At 48.8% G+C, this 17,872-nt stretch overlaps 1 protein-coding gene across 4 annotated transcripts in view; it reads right to left on the bottom strand.

Moving 5' to 3' along the window:
• The window catches only part of LOC119436633 (PDZ and LIM domain protein Zasp-like), a 101,009-nt gene extending 100,062 nt beyond the window's left edge, over nucleotides 1-947 (bottom strand). The window contains exon 1 of one of the 4 annotated variants that reach the window (XM_037703556.2): nucleotides 226-947. In XM_037703556.2, coding sequence (XP_037559484.1) covers nucleotides 226-333 — 108 coding nt within the window. In that variant the 5' untranslated portion in view covers nucleotides 334-947. The remainder of the gene's footprint in view (nucleotides 1-225) is intronic. The other 3 variants (XM_037703558.2, XM_037703559.2, XM_037703560.2) reach the window with 3 other exon arrangements.
• Between the last annotated feature and the right edge of the window lie 16,925 nt (nucleotides 948-17,872).

Raw genomic sequence — 17,872 nt, 5'->3', positions numbered from 1 at the left:
TCCGAATTTAGCGCCCGCTGTCCGAGCCAAGCGGTCGGTACCGCCGAGTCGGGCGGGAAAGACGAACGCCAGGCTCGGCCGGCGCCTCTCTCGTATAGGAGGCAAACAGGCAGCCTCGGTCTGACCCTTAGTACCATTGCTCAGGAAAGTTGGTGGGCGTGTGAGATAACTAACAACACCGAATAGTCTGCCCGAGACGAAGGTAGGGAGGAAAATCCCACTTACCCGTTGAACGGAGAGCGGGTATCCAAAGTCTTTGCCGCCGGCGAGCCGGAAGCCCCAGGAGGTGCCTTCTCCACGCTGGAGCTTCACCGTTATCACCGTGTCAACCATGATGACCTTTCCTCTATATCTTCAGTAGCAGTAGTAGTGGTAGTATTAGTAGTAGTAACCTCGTCGAAGGGCCGCTTGATGCCTCACCGCTTCGTCGCTGTCCACCTGGTCGAGTCGGTGAAGTCGTCGCACGCCGCCGAAAAGCCCCGATGCACGTTTTACTGTTTTTCCTTCCTTTCTCCACACGCGGCGCGCACTTGCTCTCTCGTTCGATCGTCGGACCCCCTGCCTGAACACGGAGGAGAGAGAGAGCGCAGAAGTTAATCCCGCGACAACTGGAGATCGGCAGCGAAGGGTTGTGCGCGCGGTAACTCGAGCGGCATCCAAATCGATTTACTCCGGTCACCGCGAGAAAGTTTTCCGAGTCGCTCCTCTCTTTTTTGAGTGCGTGCGGGCCAGCCGCTCGGCGGTGCGCGGGCGCGCGCTACAGTCGTCGCTCCTCGCGCGGAGGGTGGGGGGTGGAAGAATCGCTTCTCGTCGGAGGAGAGAGCGCGGCCGCTTGCGGACTGGATTCAATCCCTCGCCGAGCTGAACGGGGCGGCTTCGCTGCCGGACGGTCGGCGCGCGCGAGGCGCGAGGGGCGACGGCGTCCCGTGTGCAAAAGCAACTGACGTCAAGCTTTCCTGCGCGCCTTGTCGCCGCTCAAGAGAGCGCCGCTGCTGCGAGAAGGGGGGGGCCACACGAACCGCGTGTGCGCCCGGCACCGGCCTGCTTGCTCTCATAAACGCACGCGCATGCACGGGCCGGCCCCCCCTAGCACCACTCCGGCGAGGCTCGCTCGCGCGGAGGAAAACCACGCGTCATGAGTGGCGCATGCGACGCCAATCTGAGTGTCGTACTCGCCAGACAGACCGTAGGAAGCAAAAGAAACCAAAAATGAAAGCAAGAACGCGCTCAATCGCGTTATCAGTGATCTGCAGTGGGGCTTGGCACCCGCTTTGCGTACCTTATTCAATGCTGTCGATCGTTGTTTGTGATGGGATGCTCTGTGTTACAACATTGCCTTATTTATTTCGAGCTACTTCGTCTTCTTCAGTTCCGGTAATGTCACTACTACTACTACTACTACTACTACTACTACTACTACTACTACTACTACCACTACTAGTAGTAGTAGTAGTAGATATCACGGCTCCTACTACTACTACTACTACTAGTAGTAGTAGTATTAGTAGTAGTGGTAGTAGTAGTAGTAGTAGTAGTAGTAGTAGTAGTAGTAGTAGTAGTACAAAGCAGTGTTACTGGTAAGAAAATTAACGTATGTATCATTGGTTCTGAATGCAAATTCGCCAATCCTTCGAGAACTATATTTCTTCACACAAACCTTGATAAAATACCCAAGTGCAACAGTCGAGAACCTATATTTCCGTTTCCAGCAAAAGGTACTATTTTCTTGAATACTGTACTGTTAAAAAAAATCGTTATTAGTCACAGTGGGTGGTGAGACATGAACGAACTTGCACAATACTAACGCAACGTTAGTGCAGACGAGTCTTTAAGCACTCCGTTACTATTTTGAAACTGGTCGCAAGCGCCATAAATTAGGCGCAAGAATAGAAAACCAATAACAGCCCGAATTTCAACGTGGGTGCTACAAATTATTTCCTTAACTGACCCGAGTGATCCATACACCCTACGCCAATAGAAGTTCCATAAAGAGACTGCTGTAGAATCTTTTTCATTAATATTCTAGAAGTCTAGAGTTATCGTTGGACTCCCGGAGCTTTGTGGCGTGAGCACTTTAACCAGTATTTCATACCGACGTTAGGTTGTACCGGTTTGCCTCGATGTATATGCGAATGATTGTACGCGGCATTCGACTGCGACCTTCACACGACTGTTTTTTTTATTATTTTTTTTTTTTTTTGTTAGTAGGTTCACCGCTGTTGCCGGAACGGCCGCGTGCATTGTTCTCTGCGTTAGTTGTGCGCGCCAGAACGTCAGGGAGTATAACATGTGTATGGATACACGGGACGGGGGGGGGGGGGGGGGGCGCAGCATGAAGAGGGGCTGCTGCGCTTTCATAGGAATAGAGACAGCACCCTACATGCTCGCTATCGTGCCTCAAATATCTGTCGTGCCTGCGATAGCGCAATGTATCCTTTTTACGTAATGGCGAAATGCCCCCATAGAAAGCTCGCCGAAGCTTCTACTCTTTCAGGGCACCGTGAGTACATATATAACGTTCAAATATCAGGGCTCCTCAATTCTGCGCGAAGTTTCAGAAAGATAAATAAATAAATAATAAATAAAAATAAATACTAAACAAAGCCAGCATAAGCTTATAAACTAAACACTCCAAAATACATTTCAAGGAGGCCTTAAAGACGGTTCTCGGTCTGCTCAGTAGGTCAATCATTTCACAAAAGTGTCTTTTGTGCGTTCTTAAATGTTTTTTTTTTCGTTTTTTTTTTCATTGCCTCTTTTATTTATTTCGCTATCGACCTAAGCGCGTGAGCTACAGGCGCCAGAGGTGAGAATCATCAAAAAGAAAAACTCATTTTATGAGTCCAAATAGATTTTTTAACTTATCTTAGCTGCTTGTTTTTAGATTTATCTATAGATAATTCCCCCTTCCCCACACCCTTTCCTAAGGAGTTTTGATTACTTTCCTTCAATTTCTTTCTCTCGGTTATTTGCTTTATTTATCTCTTGCAACGCATAACATGGGGCAAGAAACAGCAGCTTAACGATGTATTTCTCGATATCAGAGCTACGGCTGCGAATATCAAGCAAGAGCTTTGTCCCGATGCACCTGCCAGTTTCGCACGTCACTCGTGCCGAACTGCCCTGTTTTAAAAACGACCGATTCGCTAATACGCTTCCGTCGTTTCCCACCATTTTGCCCCTACTTTACGCGCAGTCGCCAAGTAGCCAAGAACATAATCAATCTGGAGTGCTGCGAACGCGTACTGCTTCAACATATGACCCACCGCACCAGCCCAATGGCTATTGCGTTGCGCTGGTGATGTTGCCGGTTCAGTCCCGGCCGCCGCCTTTTGATGGGGTCAAAAAGCAACAACACCCATGTACTGTGCATTCTGTGCACGTAAACTAACCCGGATTGTAACTTTACGCCATATGTTAACAAAAAAAAAAAATCTGGGGTTTTACTTGCCGAAACGACGACACGATTATGAGGCACTGCGGCGTGCCTGATAAGCATATCGTTGTTTCGGCACGTAAAACCCAAGAATTTTTTTAATTTTTACATATGGCGCAAGATTATAGGCAAATTGGCATCAGTTTACAAATATGAACAGCAGGAACCGACAAAACACGAACGAAACCAACACACACACCGCGCATACGCTTTTCTTTGGTCTAGGTTTTCTATTCTTTTACCTCGATGTTGAAAGCGAAAACTATAGCGTGAAGTTCCTATCCTAATTGTTTTGCGCGTTCTTCTGCCTTTCATTCTTCAACTAAATTTATTAGGTAAGATACAGCGTTCAGTATGGGTAGAAGGAACAGCCTCCCTCCCTTACAAAAATATTTTTTTTTGCGTTTTAATTAAGTTTTCGTTGAACTTGCTCCATAAAATGAATTTTGTGTTTATTGCACACTGCAAATAAATGAAACTAACTTTCAATTGAAATTGTATACAGTGAGTACAGTCGAAATGTTCGATTTTGTTTTACTTAGATGCCTGTTAAACCACACGCTGTAAAAAAAAATGATGAAATCGACGGAAAAATGACGGCATTTTTTTTTTTCATTTCCTATTCCGACTTTTCTATTAGTTTCCCTATAATACGGCGTTTCCGTCAGTTCCCTTCAGCAGCAGGTCTCTACTGCTCAAGTTGGGCTTTGGGTGCTGGTAATGTCGCTTATCGCCTTCACCGACAAGGAAGTGCGCCGAGCCCTTGGTGCCTCGCTAGCGGACACTACAACGAAACCACTTAAGCACTTGCAGGTAGAACATGCAACATTCCTTAGCCCTGGTCCCTGTGTGCTGCTGAGCAAGTTGGATCGACTTAATGTTGCTCGAACTGCGCTCAATGTTATCTTCTTTCCGAAAGGTTGTGCTTCAACTCGATATCACACTAATGACGCTGTACTGGAAAACTTTCTCCACCACGAAACTATAGTCTCCTCTTTAATACTCGTACTCTGCGTGCGACTGTGGGATGTGTTGTGATGTACCTTCCTCGCCATTTTTCCTTCTTTTATCTCCTTCTTACTCTCTTTCTCACTTTTTTATGTTTACATGATTAATAATAATAATAATAATAATAATAATAATAATAACACTAGGAGTAAATGTTAGTGTCTTCCTGACTGCAGCTTTCAAGTCTATCGAAGAGTGGAATGCTGCGATGCGGTTGCAACAGATCGCATATACAAGTATAGATAATCACGCTACATAGAACATATCAGGAGCGACAAGACGCCCGTCACTATACGCGACGCATGCAAGTGTCCACTCAGACATTCTCCGAGTGGCATGACTAGCCCAATCAGCAGCTATACCTTTTTCAGAAATACAGACAAATTGGCTTCCGCATATGAAATATTTCTGCCTACACGTACGTGGGTGGTGCAGCTGAACAGAAATCGTAATTCAGGAGACTCGGGGAAACTACAGAAACTCATTTCGTTCATAGTATTCATGATAAAATATTCACTTTGCCCTATAAGGGAACAGTTACGTTGAAATCAAAGAAAACTGTTTTTGGCATAAACAAAAATTCCCCTTAGTATCCATTAAATGTCATTTTCTGTTGTAGAAATTGATATTTTCTGTTTCTCTGAAAGTAAACGCTGTCAGTAGCTGTTTATTGAAATTATAATAAACGAAGTCGCTTAGAAGTTTATTACGTCAATCCAAGGCAAGATATGTTGACATCCAATTGACAACACTCAGTAAGAAATGAAGCTTAATACAGTTTCCTTTAACTTCATAGCACCTCAAGAAAATCCATTTTTGTATTTGTGTCGTAGCATATCGTGACAGTTGCACTCGATTTTTACAATGGTGTTTTGCGCTGGCTGCAGGGGTAAAATTGGAGGCGAACGGTCATGCACGTGCGGCTCCACTGCAGTGCCTCCAGGGCCTCCACTCATTAACGAGGTGATGTGGCCCTAATCAAAAGAACGCCGCTTTGCACTCGTGGCCTGGTCGATAGCGAGAACAACGTCATAAAGAAGAAAACGACTACTTTGGAAGTCTTTAAACGCTGGCTGTAATCGTGGCGACCGGCCTTCGGCATTCTACTTATGACATGGGCTGTAGTTAACTGTGCCGTGAGCGTGGACTACAGGCAAACATCTCAGCTGAAACAGATCACCGCCAGCAGCCGTAAAGCTGATGATAAAGTGGTATCTCTTGCGGCGCCACACAGCTTGCTCGACTGCTGTGCTGTCCACATCGACAGACCTCAGTGCTGTCATTGCTTCACTCAAGCCTACGGCAAAATCGGTAATTATTATCGCCTACATGACGCAATGCCGATGGAGTGTCACCGACCTGGCCGTTTTCGCGTATGGGCTGGTTGCGCAGCCACGGGGTGGATGCAAGGCTCGTGTCGAGCGTAACGACAGCTGCTTTTGACACATGCATGCTGTTCTTTATCGCCCTAGAGTAACATGGCCGATGCATCGTATGGGCTACACGGTAAATAAGGTTCATAAAATGAATACTATACGTAACCAGAAACCGAAGGGTTAGCAAGTAAGAAAATTAAAAAAAATATGGCACGCGAATTACCGCTCTGTGAGCCTCCGTATTTTAGTGCGTGCTTGATTCTGATTCCTCAGATACTGCAGGTCCTTCCTCTGATACGGAGAGTCCACGTCCCGGTATGTGACGAGGTCTGTCACCCATCAACTGAATCCACGTCTTTCAATACAAAGCCGCACGTTCAGCGGCAGCTTAGTGGCTCCGGATTATCAAAACGCGAAGACAAATTTGACCTCAGAATCTGCATATCATCCTCTCTCTCTCTCTCTCTCTCTCTCTCTCTCTTTCTCCCACTAAGAATCAGTGGATTTAGTCAAGCAGGATCCGTCTCTCCTGCTTGAGGCTACGCAACTGCGTGTTATTTCTCTAATTCCCTCCGACCACTAAAGTCCGGCGCATGCGCACTAAGAAGAACGGTAGGGTTTTTCTCTCCTTGCGGTAAAGGGCACCCAAGCGTCAGTGCCTATTTCGTTTTTCTAATCGCCGTGAACGCGGCAAGATCGCGTCGGAGCCTCTAGATCGAGTCCTGCGCTTCCGTATACGTTTGTAATGTATACGACGGTTATACGTATACGCAGCATGAGGGTGCACGCGAGCGACGCATGTTCGACGGAGAAGAAGAAAAAAAAATGCGGTAAATCCTACCGGCGACCTGAAACTTCGGTGGGGGAAAACAACGTCGAGAAAGACGTGGGGCGTCGTGTGCTCGTTTTCCTCCAACACGGTGCCATGTGCTCCCTCGCGTTCTCCGACGATGACAGCGATCAGGTAATGAGGTAAAAACAACGTTGACCCCCCCTCTTTGGAAAAGTCTCGCGGCTTGCGGAAGAAAGAAAAGTGGAAGCCGCAGTGGCGCTACCAGGAAATGGAGGCACGCGAGGACTGCGCGCTGAGATCGAAAGCGATTTTGAGAAGTCGAAGGAGGAGGAACGGTCCCTCGCGAAGGGGTCGCGCCAGCTTCGATACGAACCTCGCCGTGTTCTCTGTTTTCTCCAATAATTGCTTTCTTTCTTCCCTTTTTTTCTCTCTTTATTTTTTGTTATTGTTGTGCATGATGTTGTTTTTCTTGGAGATTTCGTACCCCACCCCTCCGCTCTACAGGACTTCTATTGGGCGCCCAGAGCGTTTAACGGATCGCATGGCCCTCCCTATGGAGCAACGAAGAACCACAAATATACAGTGACCCGTGCGCGCCTCATAATGCGCGGCTGTTGTTTCTAGCCTAGCATAAAATAAATATGGTGGTTATGGAGTATAGAGCGCGCACATTGAAGTAGGATATTTACTCCCTGTCTTATAAGTCTGAGCGTATACTGGCAATTTTTCGCGTTTTTCTTGGATGATATGCCGATGGCCAGAAACGCGACGCTCAGTCATCGAGGACGTTCGTTGCCCCACTGACCGCGCGCGGCCTCACAGAAATCCCCGGCAGATACCGGAACCTGGCCTCTTGACAGATTCGACAACGGTAGCAGGCATTCGATGCGATAGGCACCATGTGATATTAAAGAGCGCTTGTACTTCTCAATAGATCGCGCGCTGTCGGAGTTGACGTCAGGTAACGGGAGTTCGAGGAGTTGTCCTTTCTACAGAGTTCGGCAGTAAAACGGCAGCGTTTTATTACCAGTCTATGCCGTTATCAACAACAACAGCTAGCTGACTGGTTCCGAAGGAGTAATGGTGATTACAGTGCTTCAAGATTCCAGGCTCTCGTTCAGATACACACACTGATTTCTACGTCCGCGATTTTGACTGTCACACGAGGCCACAGGCTTTCCGGGAGCAGTTCTGACGCTATATTATTTTCGTTAGTGTTTTTTTTTTTCACATACGCAAACATTGTGCATGTGCGTGCGTGTGCGCGTGTGTGCGTGCGTGCGTGTGTGCGTGCGTGCGTGTGTGTGGGAGTGATAGCATGAAATGAAGTGTATGTGTCTGTTTGTTTATAGATGATTAAAGACCAAAGCACGCGCTATCGCAGAACGTTCTTTTGCGGCTGGAGTGAGATGCAAAGTCTGAGCGCTGGTGTTGAAGGCCGCATCTGGTGTCATCGAGACGCATTAGGTGCCTAAGTAGCTCTTCCACTCATGTTAATTGAAAAGTCGCCCCGTCAGGGGAGAAGGTGGCACCGAAGCGACTGTAATGTCGCATCGTTTTTGTTTTGCTTTTCTTTTTTTAAACACGTTTTCTTCTTTATTTTTTTTTTCCAAGGACAGTTACCATACAATCACTTATGACACGCTTGAGCTGCGTAGACAATAGCATACGCGTGACAGAGCAAGTGCGACGCTTCCATACGTGCTTGTGCGTTCGTAAAAAGTCAACGACATCGGGGAAAATCGGCGTTGTGCGCTATACGCATACGTGCGGTGAGAGCGGCCATGAGGGCTGTGCGAATTTCCTTTCTGAGGAAATAGTTCGCAGAGGACAGTGAGAGAGAGCTAAATGAGATAGGAAAGGCTAACCGGAAGGGAAACCCCTGGTTTGCTACCGCACATTGGGGAAGGATGAGGGGATAAAGAAAGATAGAAAAAAAAAAGCGGGGAACGAATGTGACAGCGAGCCTAGATTGAAGTATGTGTGATGATTTGAGGGACGAAATGTAATAAACATTTCCCATATTATGCACTACTCGACATGGCGGCGAATACAAAGCTAACTAGATTGCATTTTTGCCCGCGTACTTAGGCGAGCGCAAGCAGAGATTAACGACAGTAGACGACACAAAATGACGCGAAAAATGCTTCCTCCAGCGGCAGCACAGCAAGTTTCTTGAGCGCCCCTCACCGTCGTAGTCACGTTTCAACAAGGACGTGCATGCAAATGGGGACCTAAGCGCGTCGACTGCCGGCCGTTTCACGTGCATCGCACCCATCGGCTCTCCTCATGGCCTCTTATCTTCAAAAGGGTTCACGCCGAAAGGGCGAAAATCTAAGTGTGTGTGACGTCGTACCGCTCAACCGCGGCTGGCCGACCGGACGGACGGCTGGGTGCATTTCGCAACCTTCGCGAGCGTTATCGGCCCTCTCCAAAGCGCAGAGCGGGCGGTGCAAGCACCTGCGCGCCCGTCGTTCGTGGGGCTAGCTACCCATTTTGCTCTTTTCCCGACCAAAAGCGGACGTCCACGTCGAGAAGCTGCCGGTGGCACGAGCGTTTGTGCTACGCTTGACGTCGGCATTTCGACGCGGATGCGTCGCGTATAGCGCTGAACAAGCGCACGCGTCCTGGTGGTCAGGCACGGGCTATGTGCTGCTCACTCGCGCAGCGCGTCCGCGTGCCTCCGTACAACTTGACGGTATAGCGCGCCGCGATAAGCGAGTAGCTCTGCCACGCATCGCTTGTCGCAAACAATATAAGTAGCCTCATGGCGAACGGTTTGGCCCGAACATATGGATGTCATGAGCGGCATTCCGAGAAGCAGCTGCTCGAGTCTGCCTCTCCAGTGATTCCCACGATGCGACTTTCTTAGAATTGCGTGCTTTGTTCTCGCTAGTATATTTCGTTCGTTCGTTCGTTTGTTCGTTTGTTTGTTTGTTTGTTTGTTTGTTTGTTTGTTTGTTTGTTTGTTTGTTTGTTTGTTTGTTTGTAAACCGCGCGGGAGTGATTACAAGTCTTTGTCTTTAGTCCGCTGTTCTATCAAAAATAAATTTTCGCTTCCTGTCACAAGTAAACTCAAGCCACATACTTCGCCGGATAAAACAGCAGGACCGCCAGACGGTGCACCGCAAGTTTACCTTTAACGGTGGAGTGGTGACATCCACCCTAGGGTCATCGAGCCGCAACCCAGCGGGGCAATAAGAAAAGAAGGAGGAGGTTTAGGAGGGGGGGGGGGGGGGGGGGCGACGACGGCGTATGGGCACTCAAACGCGTAAACCGCAAATCGATGGCGTAGTTGGATCGCAGCTCACACCTCTGCAAGGGATACCGCAATGCAATCTGTGTAACATGCATGGCTACACAGATCACCTTGTTAATGCATTCGTATTCCAAAACAGTCGTTCGCTTATTCTATTCGATTATCTTCGGCTTCCCATTAGATTTATTTTATTGCGATAGCAGTTATATGGACACTCCAAGCGCATTTCTGCCGTCGGCGTCGCCGTGAGGTTCCGTATGAAGTCTCCGGGCGCTAAAATCATCGCCGCGCACCGTATGCTCTATGTGCGAGTGACAGCGTGCGAGGGTGAGCCGGCGATCGCGGCTCAATCTCGCGCAAGCAAGGGAGGAAAGCGTAAACATATAGTTAGATAATAAGGAAGCGCGCCATCTTCCAGCTGCGCGTAACGCTCCGTAGGGAGGGTACGGAGGGGGGGATACACTGCGTGCCGCCCGAGCGACCGCGCGCGTCCGCCTGGTAGCAAGGCTCCACAACGCTCCGGGGGGGGGGGGGGGGGGGGGAGGCCGCGTACTACACCGCGCGCTCCCGCCCGGGCGGCTGTATCCTAAAAAGCCATCTACGGCGGGGGCAGAGTCCTTCTTCCCTGCACTGTGTTCTCACGGCTTAGTTCCTATAGACGAGAAACCGATCGCCAGAAGGCGCTACCGCGCCCCGAATGTGGAAATGTCGAGCAGCGTGGTCGCGCCGTGGTGCAGTCTTCGCCTTGTTCACAATGTTTCGCCCGCGCTTTCCTTCGCTGCTCATGCTCACGGCGCTCCGTTTTCGACGGCGGCAGATCGCGTGCTTGCTGAACAGCGATGCAAAGACTACAATGCGGTTCCAAGAAGGTTGCCGAGGCCGACAGCCTTTTCGTGGCGGCAACCTCAAGAAAGGGGAGTGTCTGCTTCCACACGTGTATGGCGTTGAACAAATTGTGGGTGGTGATGTGACAGTGAAAGCCAAGTGCGTGTCGGAGGTGTCCAACAAGATTGTATACGACATCGAGTTAGAGGTACACACCGAGTTCAGTAATTTAGTCACTTTTATTTCTCTATGGTGCAGTCACAAAGCGGTCACGCATGCTTGCAGAGATGTGCAGAGACGGTGACGATTGCGGTTGGTTTCGTTGGTCGCTGGGCGCGCACACACGGCTGCTCTCATTTTGGCTCCCAGGGAGTAGCATCCGCACTTTCAGCACAGAAAGAACACATGCATTAGGCACCAATAAGCCAATAAAATTAATTAACGATGTAAGTACTACGTATGCGCATAATGTCTTATATCATGCTGTATAAATATTTAATGTATATCATACCTTATTCAATGCAGATGTTAGTCATGGCAACTCATTGCATTAGTGAGCAAGGTATCTTTTCACTGCTCATGAGAAATCGCTCGTACAAACTGCTCCGCGAAATGAACCCAGATCACGGCAACCGGCGATTACCTCGGGACCATAGCACGAGCGCAAGAATTAGCGATACATGCCTCATCAAAGCAAATCTACTTTCTCGTCGGGCGAATGCCCCGCCGCAGCTAAAGTAAGCTCACACCGATAGCCGGCTACTACACGAAACGAAGAGTCTTGGCAGGAAGAGGGAAGCAGGTAGAATGTGCGAGGTGGCAATTACTTTAAAGCATGCTTGGATATTGTGAACCTAGCAAGCATCGCCAAGCAACAAACATAACGCGCATGTCTCGGGCAGCTGCTTTCCGATCTGCCGCTTACCGACGCACGCGATGACCGCCAGCTTGCATTAAATACGGATTGCCGCCACACAAATGACAAGTACGTGGACCCATTTGTTGCCTGCACAACTAGCAATTTAAGTCGCAGCGTTTGGAAAAGGGATGTAATTTTCTTGAGCTCGTCCTTGCCGATCGCGAGTGAACGAACAGGACAATCAATTAAATTCGGGGGTTTTACGTGCCAAAACCCCGATATCATTATGAGGCACGCTGTAATGGAGGGTCTCAGAAATAATTTTGACCACTGGGGGTTCTTTAGCGTGCACAAAAATCTAAGTACACGGTAAAAAGTGTATTATTGCATTTCGCCCCCATCAAAATGCAGCCGCCGTGACCGGGAATCGAGCTCGCGTTGTCGAGAATAGCGGGGCCACACGTATGCATTTACCGCTAAACTAACACGGCGGATGTCGCTGTACGATTCAACTACGTGACACGTCTGAAACAAACGGCCATGTGCTAAATACAAGCATATTACCATTGCGTTTTTATCGAGCAGCCGTGATATTGCACGCGAATGCGAAAGTACGTGACTTACTTGACTCGGCGCACTGCAGTTATCCACGCTTGTCGTCTGTCCTTCTCGTACCACCTTCCCGGAATTCTGTAGGTCTTCACGGGCAGCTTTCGTCCTTTCGAGGCTGTTGTGGCAATCAACAAACACAGCAGTATTGTGTGCCACCTTTCCTGGTGGATGAGGTCGCGCTCGCCGTCGCGAAAATAACGCGCACGATCGCTCGCGCCGTAGAGAACACGGACGCCCTCTGGCCCAGCGATCACCTTCGACACTTCCATCCTTCCGCCAGGGGAGCATTCGGCGCTGGTGCCGTGCGGGCAAATTTTAGGTTGCCTCGTCTATTCCGCGTAACATGCACCCGGAATATCACTTATGCAAGAGAAAAGCACGAGCCAAAACTCTCTCCACTGCTCGCTGGACAGATGTGGCCAAGTACCCGTATGGGGAGGGCATGGTAATCAGCGTGGCAGGACACAGACAGCAGGAACTGGTATCCGCCTCCGTTCGTACACTCAACGTCGCCGCCGCAGAAGAGGCCGCCATTGCCCTCGCCATCTCGGCATCAAGAGAAGATGAAGAAATATATATTCTTACCCACTGTCATTCAGCATGTCGAGCCTACGCAAACGGCCATTACATAAAGTAGCATGCAATATTTTCAACCACCTCTACGAAATACCCCGCACCACGATAATCTGGACACCGGGACACGAAAGCGTCAGCGGAAACCATCGAGCACACAGATAGCCCGAGGTCACTGCAACCTGGCACTGCAAGAGACGCCAGAAGACCCCAGTCCACACTTACTGCACACTTAATATGAGATACTTCAGCACTACCGTCTTTCGAGAAGAACGATGCCGCCATCACACCTATCGCTAACCAGAGCTGAAGCCACGGCCAGGAGACAACTCCAGACCAACACCTATCCTCACCTCACGCTCCTCAACACGATGTACCCCACCCTTTATCAACCCCTTTGTCCTTTCTGCACAGAGTGAGCTACCCTCTATCATACCACATGGGCATGCCAAAAAATCCACAATAACTCCCCCAACCCAAACGCAACGTTCGAGCAGTGGGAGATTGTGCTGACCGGCTCGGCGCTGGAGGATCAGCGAAAGTTGATCGCCAGAGCTGAAAGTACTGCCACCGCCGCTGGCGCCTTGGACTGAAGTCTCCACCCACCACGGGGATCCACCCCTCTCCCTTCCCCATCAAAATAAAGCTTTGTCACTCTCTCTCTCTCTCTCTCTCTCTCGCGTTGATGCGAGGGGCGGGACGAAGGTCAATTCGCTCGCTGCTGCTGCCGCGTTTGCTACAGCGTTTTGACAGCGAGTTTCCGCGGTCATCGAGTGAGATGCTTTCATGCTTGCTTGTGCGTGCGTGACACCATGCTTGTTAATTTAGTTATTATGCCTGTGTTTACAAGATTATACGGCTGATAAAAGTACTATCCTTACTTCGTATAGCTGTCTACTAGTTTGCTATCGCAATGGATGCTTCGCCTTTCGGGCGAAACTGTGACTTGTTTAATACAACAGCAGTTAAACGATCCAAACCGGATTTACTTTGTCCATCCGTCCGCCATTTGTGTCATGCTGGCCCTGGGGGTCAAGTCTTCGTCGTTATCGTGTCGTCATCAGGCAACCTTTCGTACTTCAGTTTCACTCCCCCCATAGTGTGAAAAAAAAAAAAGAAAACTGCCCGCCACTGCATTGTGTGCGCTGCAGACGATCCAAGCCCCCAGCAAATTGGCTTATATACCACCGCATGCTGACCCACAAGGTAGTGCATCTGTGTTCTGCATCAAATAAATAATCATAAAAAATGCTAACATATGTATACGTAGTTGGCTTATACGTAGGTGGCTTAAATGTATACAGATATGCTAACGGAACAGCGTAGGGTTTACTATATATTCAACGGTTTCATCGTAGAGTTCTAACACTTAAGATGTTGCAACATATGTTACATGCAAACGTCTGAAAAACATGATGTTGGTATAGCCAAATAAGTGCTTAGAAAAAAATCTGCCACCGCGGTACGAACTCATGTCCGTGCGGCAATGCGCACTTGGTAACCGGATGCGCTACCCACTGCGCTGTCGCGCAACTTTTTTTCTCTTCTTTAATACGCGGAAAACACATCGTAGAGGTCTACACGAACAGACAACCAATATTCAGACAGACAAACACATGTGTCCAGTAAAAACATCCACTCTGATGACTGTTCTTGCAGAGCCCACACACTATACGCCTATATGATACAGCTTCGCGGGAAAATGGCTTCATAGACGTAGATGTCTGGGCATGCCGGTCCCACATCCAAGTTTGCCAAATACTCGGTACATCTAACAAGATCAACATGCCCTACAGATGGCCGCCAGGGTCCTGCAATGATAGAGAGAGAGATAGATAATTTCTATTAAGGTGGGGGCGTCTTCCTCGCAGGGTGGAGCCCTCTTTTGTAGACTTCCAAGTTGTGGTGTTCTTTCGGCACATCGATCCTGCAAAGGACAAAAGACGCACATTACACCATTTTAGATACGTGTTTTTAATGGTGGGAAACGTATCGAATATGGTGGTGTGTTGATGTACTCGTATTTTGTCTTTTGCAGAATGTCCCAAAAGAACGCCGCATCTTGGCAATCTACAAAACTATGGTCATTGATATAGCAGCGTGTTCCTTTTGACTAGTTGGTACATCTTGGCAAACAGCAGACTTCTTTAACAGCGCGACACAGGACGAAGAAAAGAAGCACAGGATAGACCACACTGTCCTGTGCCTCCTTCCTTCGACCTGTGCCGCGCTGTACAAAAAATCTGCTGTTTGACTATACTCAATGGTTTCAGCTCTCGGACACAAACGACAGTTGGTTGACGACGGTACAAAACAGCCTCTTTCTCCCAACCCTTCCTGTTAATGCGCTACCGCACAACAGTAGCGTTTGGTAATATCGACGAGGCTTTCAAGACCACACTGCCTCTGAGATCGCTGGTGTCTCTGCATGTATTACTAGAGGTGAGTGTATCATTTACACTCACCTCTAGTTTTATCAATAAATGACTGGAACGCCCTTCCGCAATCCATCGCCAACATTAAGGAATCATCTTTTTTTCAATTGGCTTTACTAACCTACCTTAATGAGAAAACCTGGCATACCAGCTGATCATTTCTACACAACCATATTATCCTGCTTGCACGCCTTACTACCTTTGAACTCTGTCCTACACTTGCTGTATTATTCTAAAAGTGTTGTAGCTCTGTCTTGTATTATTGCATTATATAACAATTACTTCATGCCACTACTAGATGCACTGTATGTCCTTAATGTTGTGATCATTTGTGTTCTTTATTTGCGTTTTGTTGTTCATGCTTATAACCCAGTTTTGAAGTTTCTTGTTGTTATCCCCCCCTATGTTATGCCCGATTCTGGGCCCTTAGGGTAAATAAATGAAATGAAAATGAAAAAAAAAATGTATTTCGGAGGCCACAACAGGCAATACAATACAATACAATATCCGTCGAGCATGACGTTGCGTTCGTCGCTCAGTTCTTCAAAAAATGGTGGTATCAACTGTGAAGGCCTGCTACTGTCCGTCCGTAACTTGGGTTACTGGGTAGTCCATGATCTAATGGGTAGACCATCGGGCTGCTGTGCTTAGGGAACCACGTACGAAAACCAACCGCCAGATCATTTTTGGTCACATAGTATATGTCGCTGGGTATGTGTCGCATTTCAATGAACCTCTTCGACGTCAAATGTGCCACTCTTCCATGACAAAAAGTCCTTCAAAATTTATTCGGTGCAGGGCGGAATCAAACCCGCGTCATGTACCCGCGTCATATCACGTTCCACGTAGCTTGTGCCAAAATTTCAAAAAAAAAAAAAAAACGTAAGCGACTGCCACGTAGCTGTACAGAACCAAGGTTTTGTCGTTTTCCGTTGCTTGCAGCGAGTCCGACAATTTTTTAATTCGTTGGTATTCTTAATGTGCTTCACGCACGTTTAGTGAGCGTTCTATCTCTGTGGGTATGTACGTATATATTTATGTTTGTTTCTATCTATGTTTGTAGCCAACCGTTTTCCCGCTTCCCCGGGTCACGGGGTAGTTCGTGGTCGAATGGGTAGCGCATCGAGCTGCTGTGCTGAGGTAACAGGTTTCGAAACAAACCATCGAACCAACTTGGGTCACTGAGTATATGGCAATGTGTACATATGTGTCGCTCTTCAACGAACCTTTTTTACGTCAAATGGGTCATTGTAAGAAGCGGGTCACGAAAATGACCCCTTAAATTTCTCCGATGCACAGCGGAATCGAACCCATGCGACAAGGGTTCGATTCATTGGAAGGCTGCGCCCCAAAAGCACTGGGTATATGTGCCGCTCTTCAATGAACCTCTGGCTAACTTTATTCACTGAATATGTGCCACTGAGTGTGCGGAAAACGAGGGATCAATCCTCAGCAATCGCAGGCACCGGCGCGCCGCGCTTCCAGTCTCGAAGGCCACGCGCGCACTTCTCGGTAGTGCCACTAGATGGCGCAGCGTGTCCGGAAAGAATAGCGAGAGAAGAGCCTGGTTTCTCGCGTTTCTCAGGCTTCGTGCGCACCGGTGCGCCATGCATTTCGGAGGCCACGCGCAGGCTTCGCGGCGGCGGCGCTAGAGGGCGCCGAGTGTCCCTAGGGAATCGCGAAAGAGGAGCCCGGCTGCAGTACACGCCTGGTACATAACTCGTTTGGGCGGTGGGAATACGTTGTGTCGCTGTATTGATTCAACGCTAACGCATTACCATAGCCAGTCATCGTGAGATATGAACGACGACGAAGTGTCTTCTTGATAGAACACTTGTCTCTGTGCTCTCTGAATTTTTGGGGAAATCTTCGCCTTTCGAGGTGCCTCGCCTCCCCGTCTTGCGGCCATGGACGCGGAGCACTCCAGAGGCCCCCCTGGCCAGCAGTCATCACGGCCGTCAACCGCAAGGAAGCGAGTTGGCTCCCCCAGCGACACCGAAGACACCGAGCTGTACTCTATGTCGGAAGACGACTCATCCGACGACAGCTTCATACCCGTCCGGAGCAAGAGGGCGAAGAGAAAGATCGTCAACACATCGCCGTCAACTCCTGCGAGTACAACGACTATGAAGTCAACGCCTGCGCGCTGGCCACACGTCATCATCTTTATGCCGGAAGAACCCTCAAGCAACCTACGACTACTGAACAGGCAAGCCCTATCCATTTTTCTGGAATGTGCGGTGCCAGATCAAATTAAGGACATCAGAATAAATCCACGGAAGAATATACTCGCCATAGACGTGTACAACGTGAGTGCGCTTGGAAAACTTCAAGCAATCACGGAGCTAGGCGGCATCAAAATGCGCCCCTTTATTCCGACCGACGATACATCCATAGCCGGTGTAATTTATGACATCGACATTGCCATTCCCAATGATGACTTACCTAGCCTCATCAAGCCGGCAAACGAGGGCACTATCATTACGCAAGTGCGCCGCCTTGGGAATACGCGCTGCGTAAAAGTAATTTTCAAGGGGGATTGTACACCATCCCACGTTAAAGTCGGACATTTCCGTCATCCGGTTCGACCATTCATCCAGAAGCCGCTTCAATGTCATCAGTGTTTCCGGCTAGGACACGTCAAGGGCGTGTGTCCCAACCCGCTACTGTGTCCCCGTTGTGCTGAACCTCACGCA

The sequence above is a fragment of the Dermacentor silvarum genome, chromosome 1, assembly GCF_013339745.2.
Source record: "Dermacentor silvarum isolate Dsil-2018 chromosome 1, BIME_Dsil_1.4, whole genome shotgun sequence".
Lineage (NCBI taxonomy): Eukaryota > Metazoa > Arthropoda > Arachnida > Ixodida > Ixodidae > Dermacentor > Dermacentor silvarum.
The sequence above is the reverse complement of the archived record's forward strand: the minus strand, read 5'-3'. Positions and strand labels throughout refer to the sequence as shown.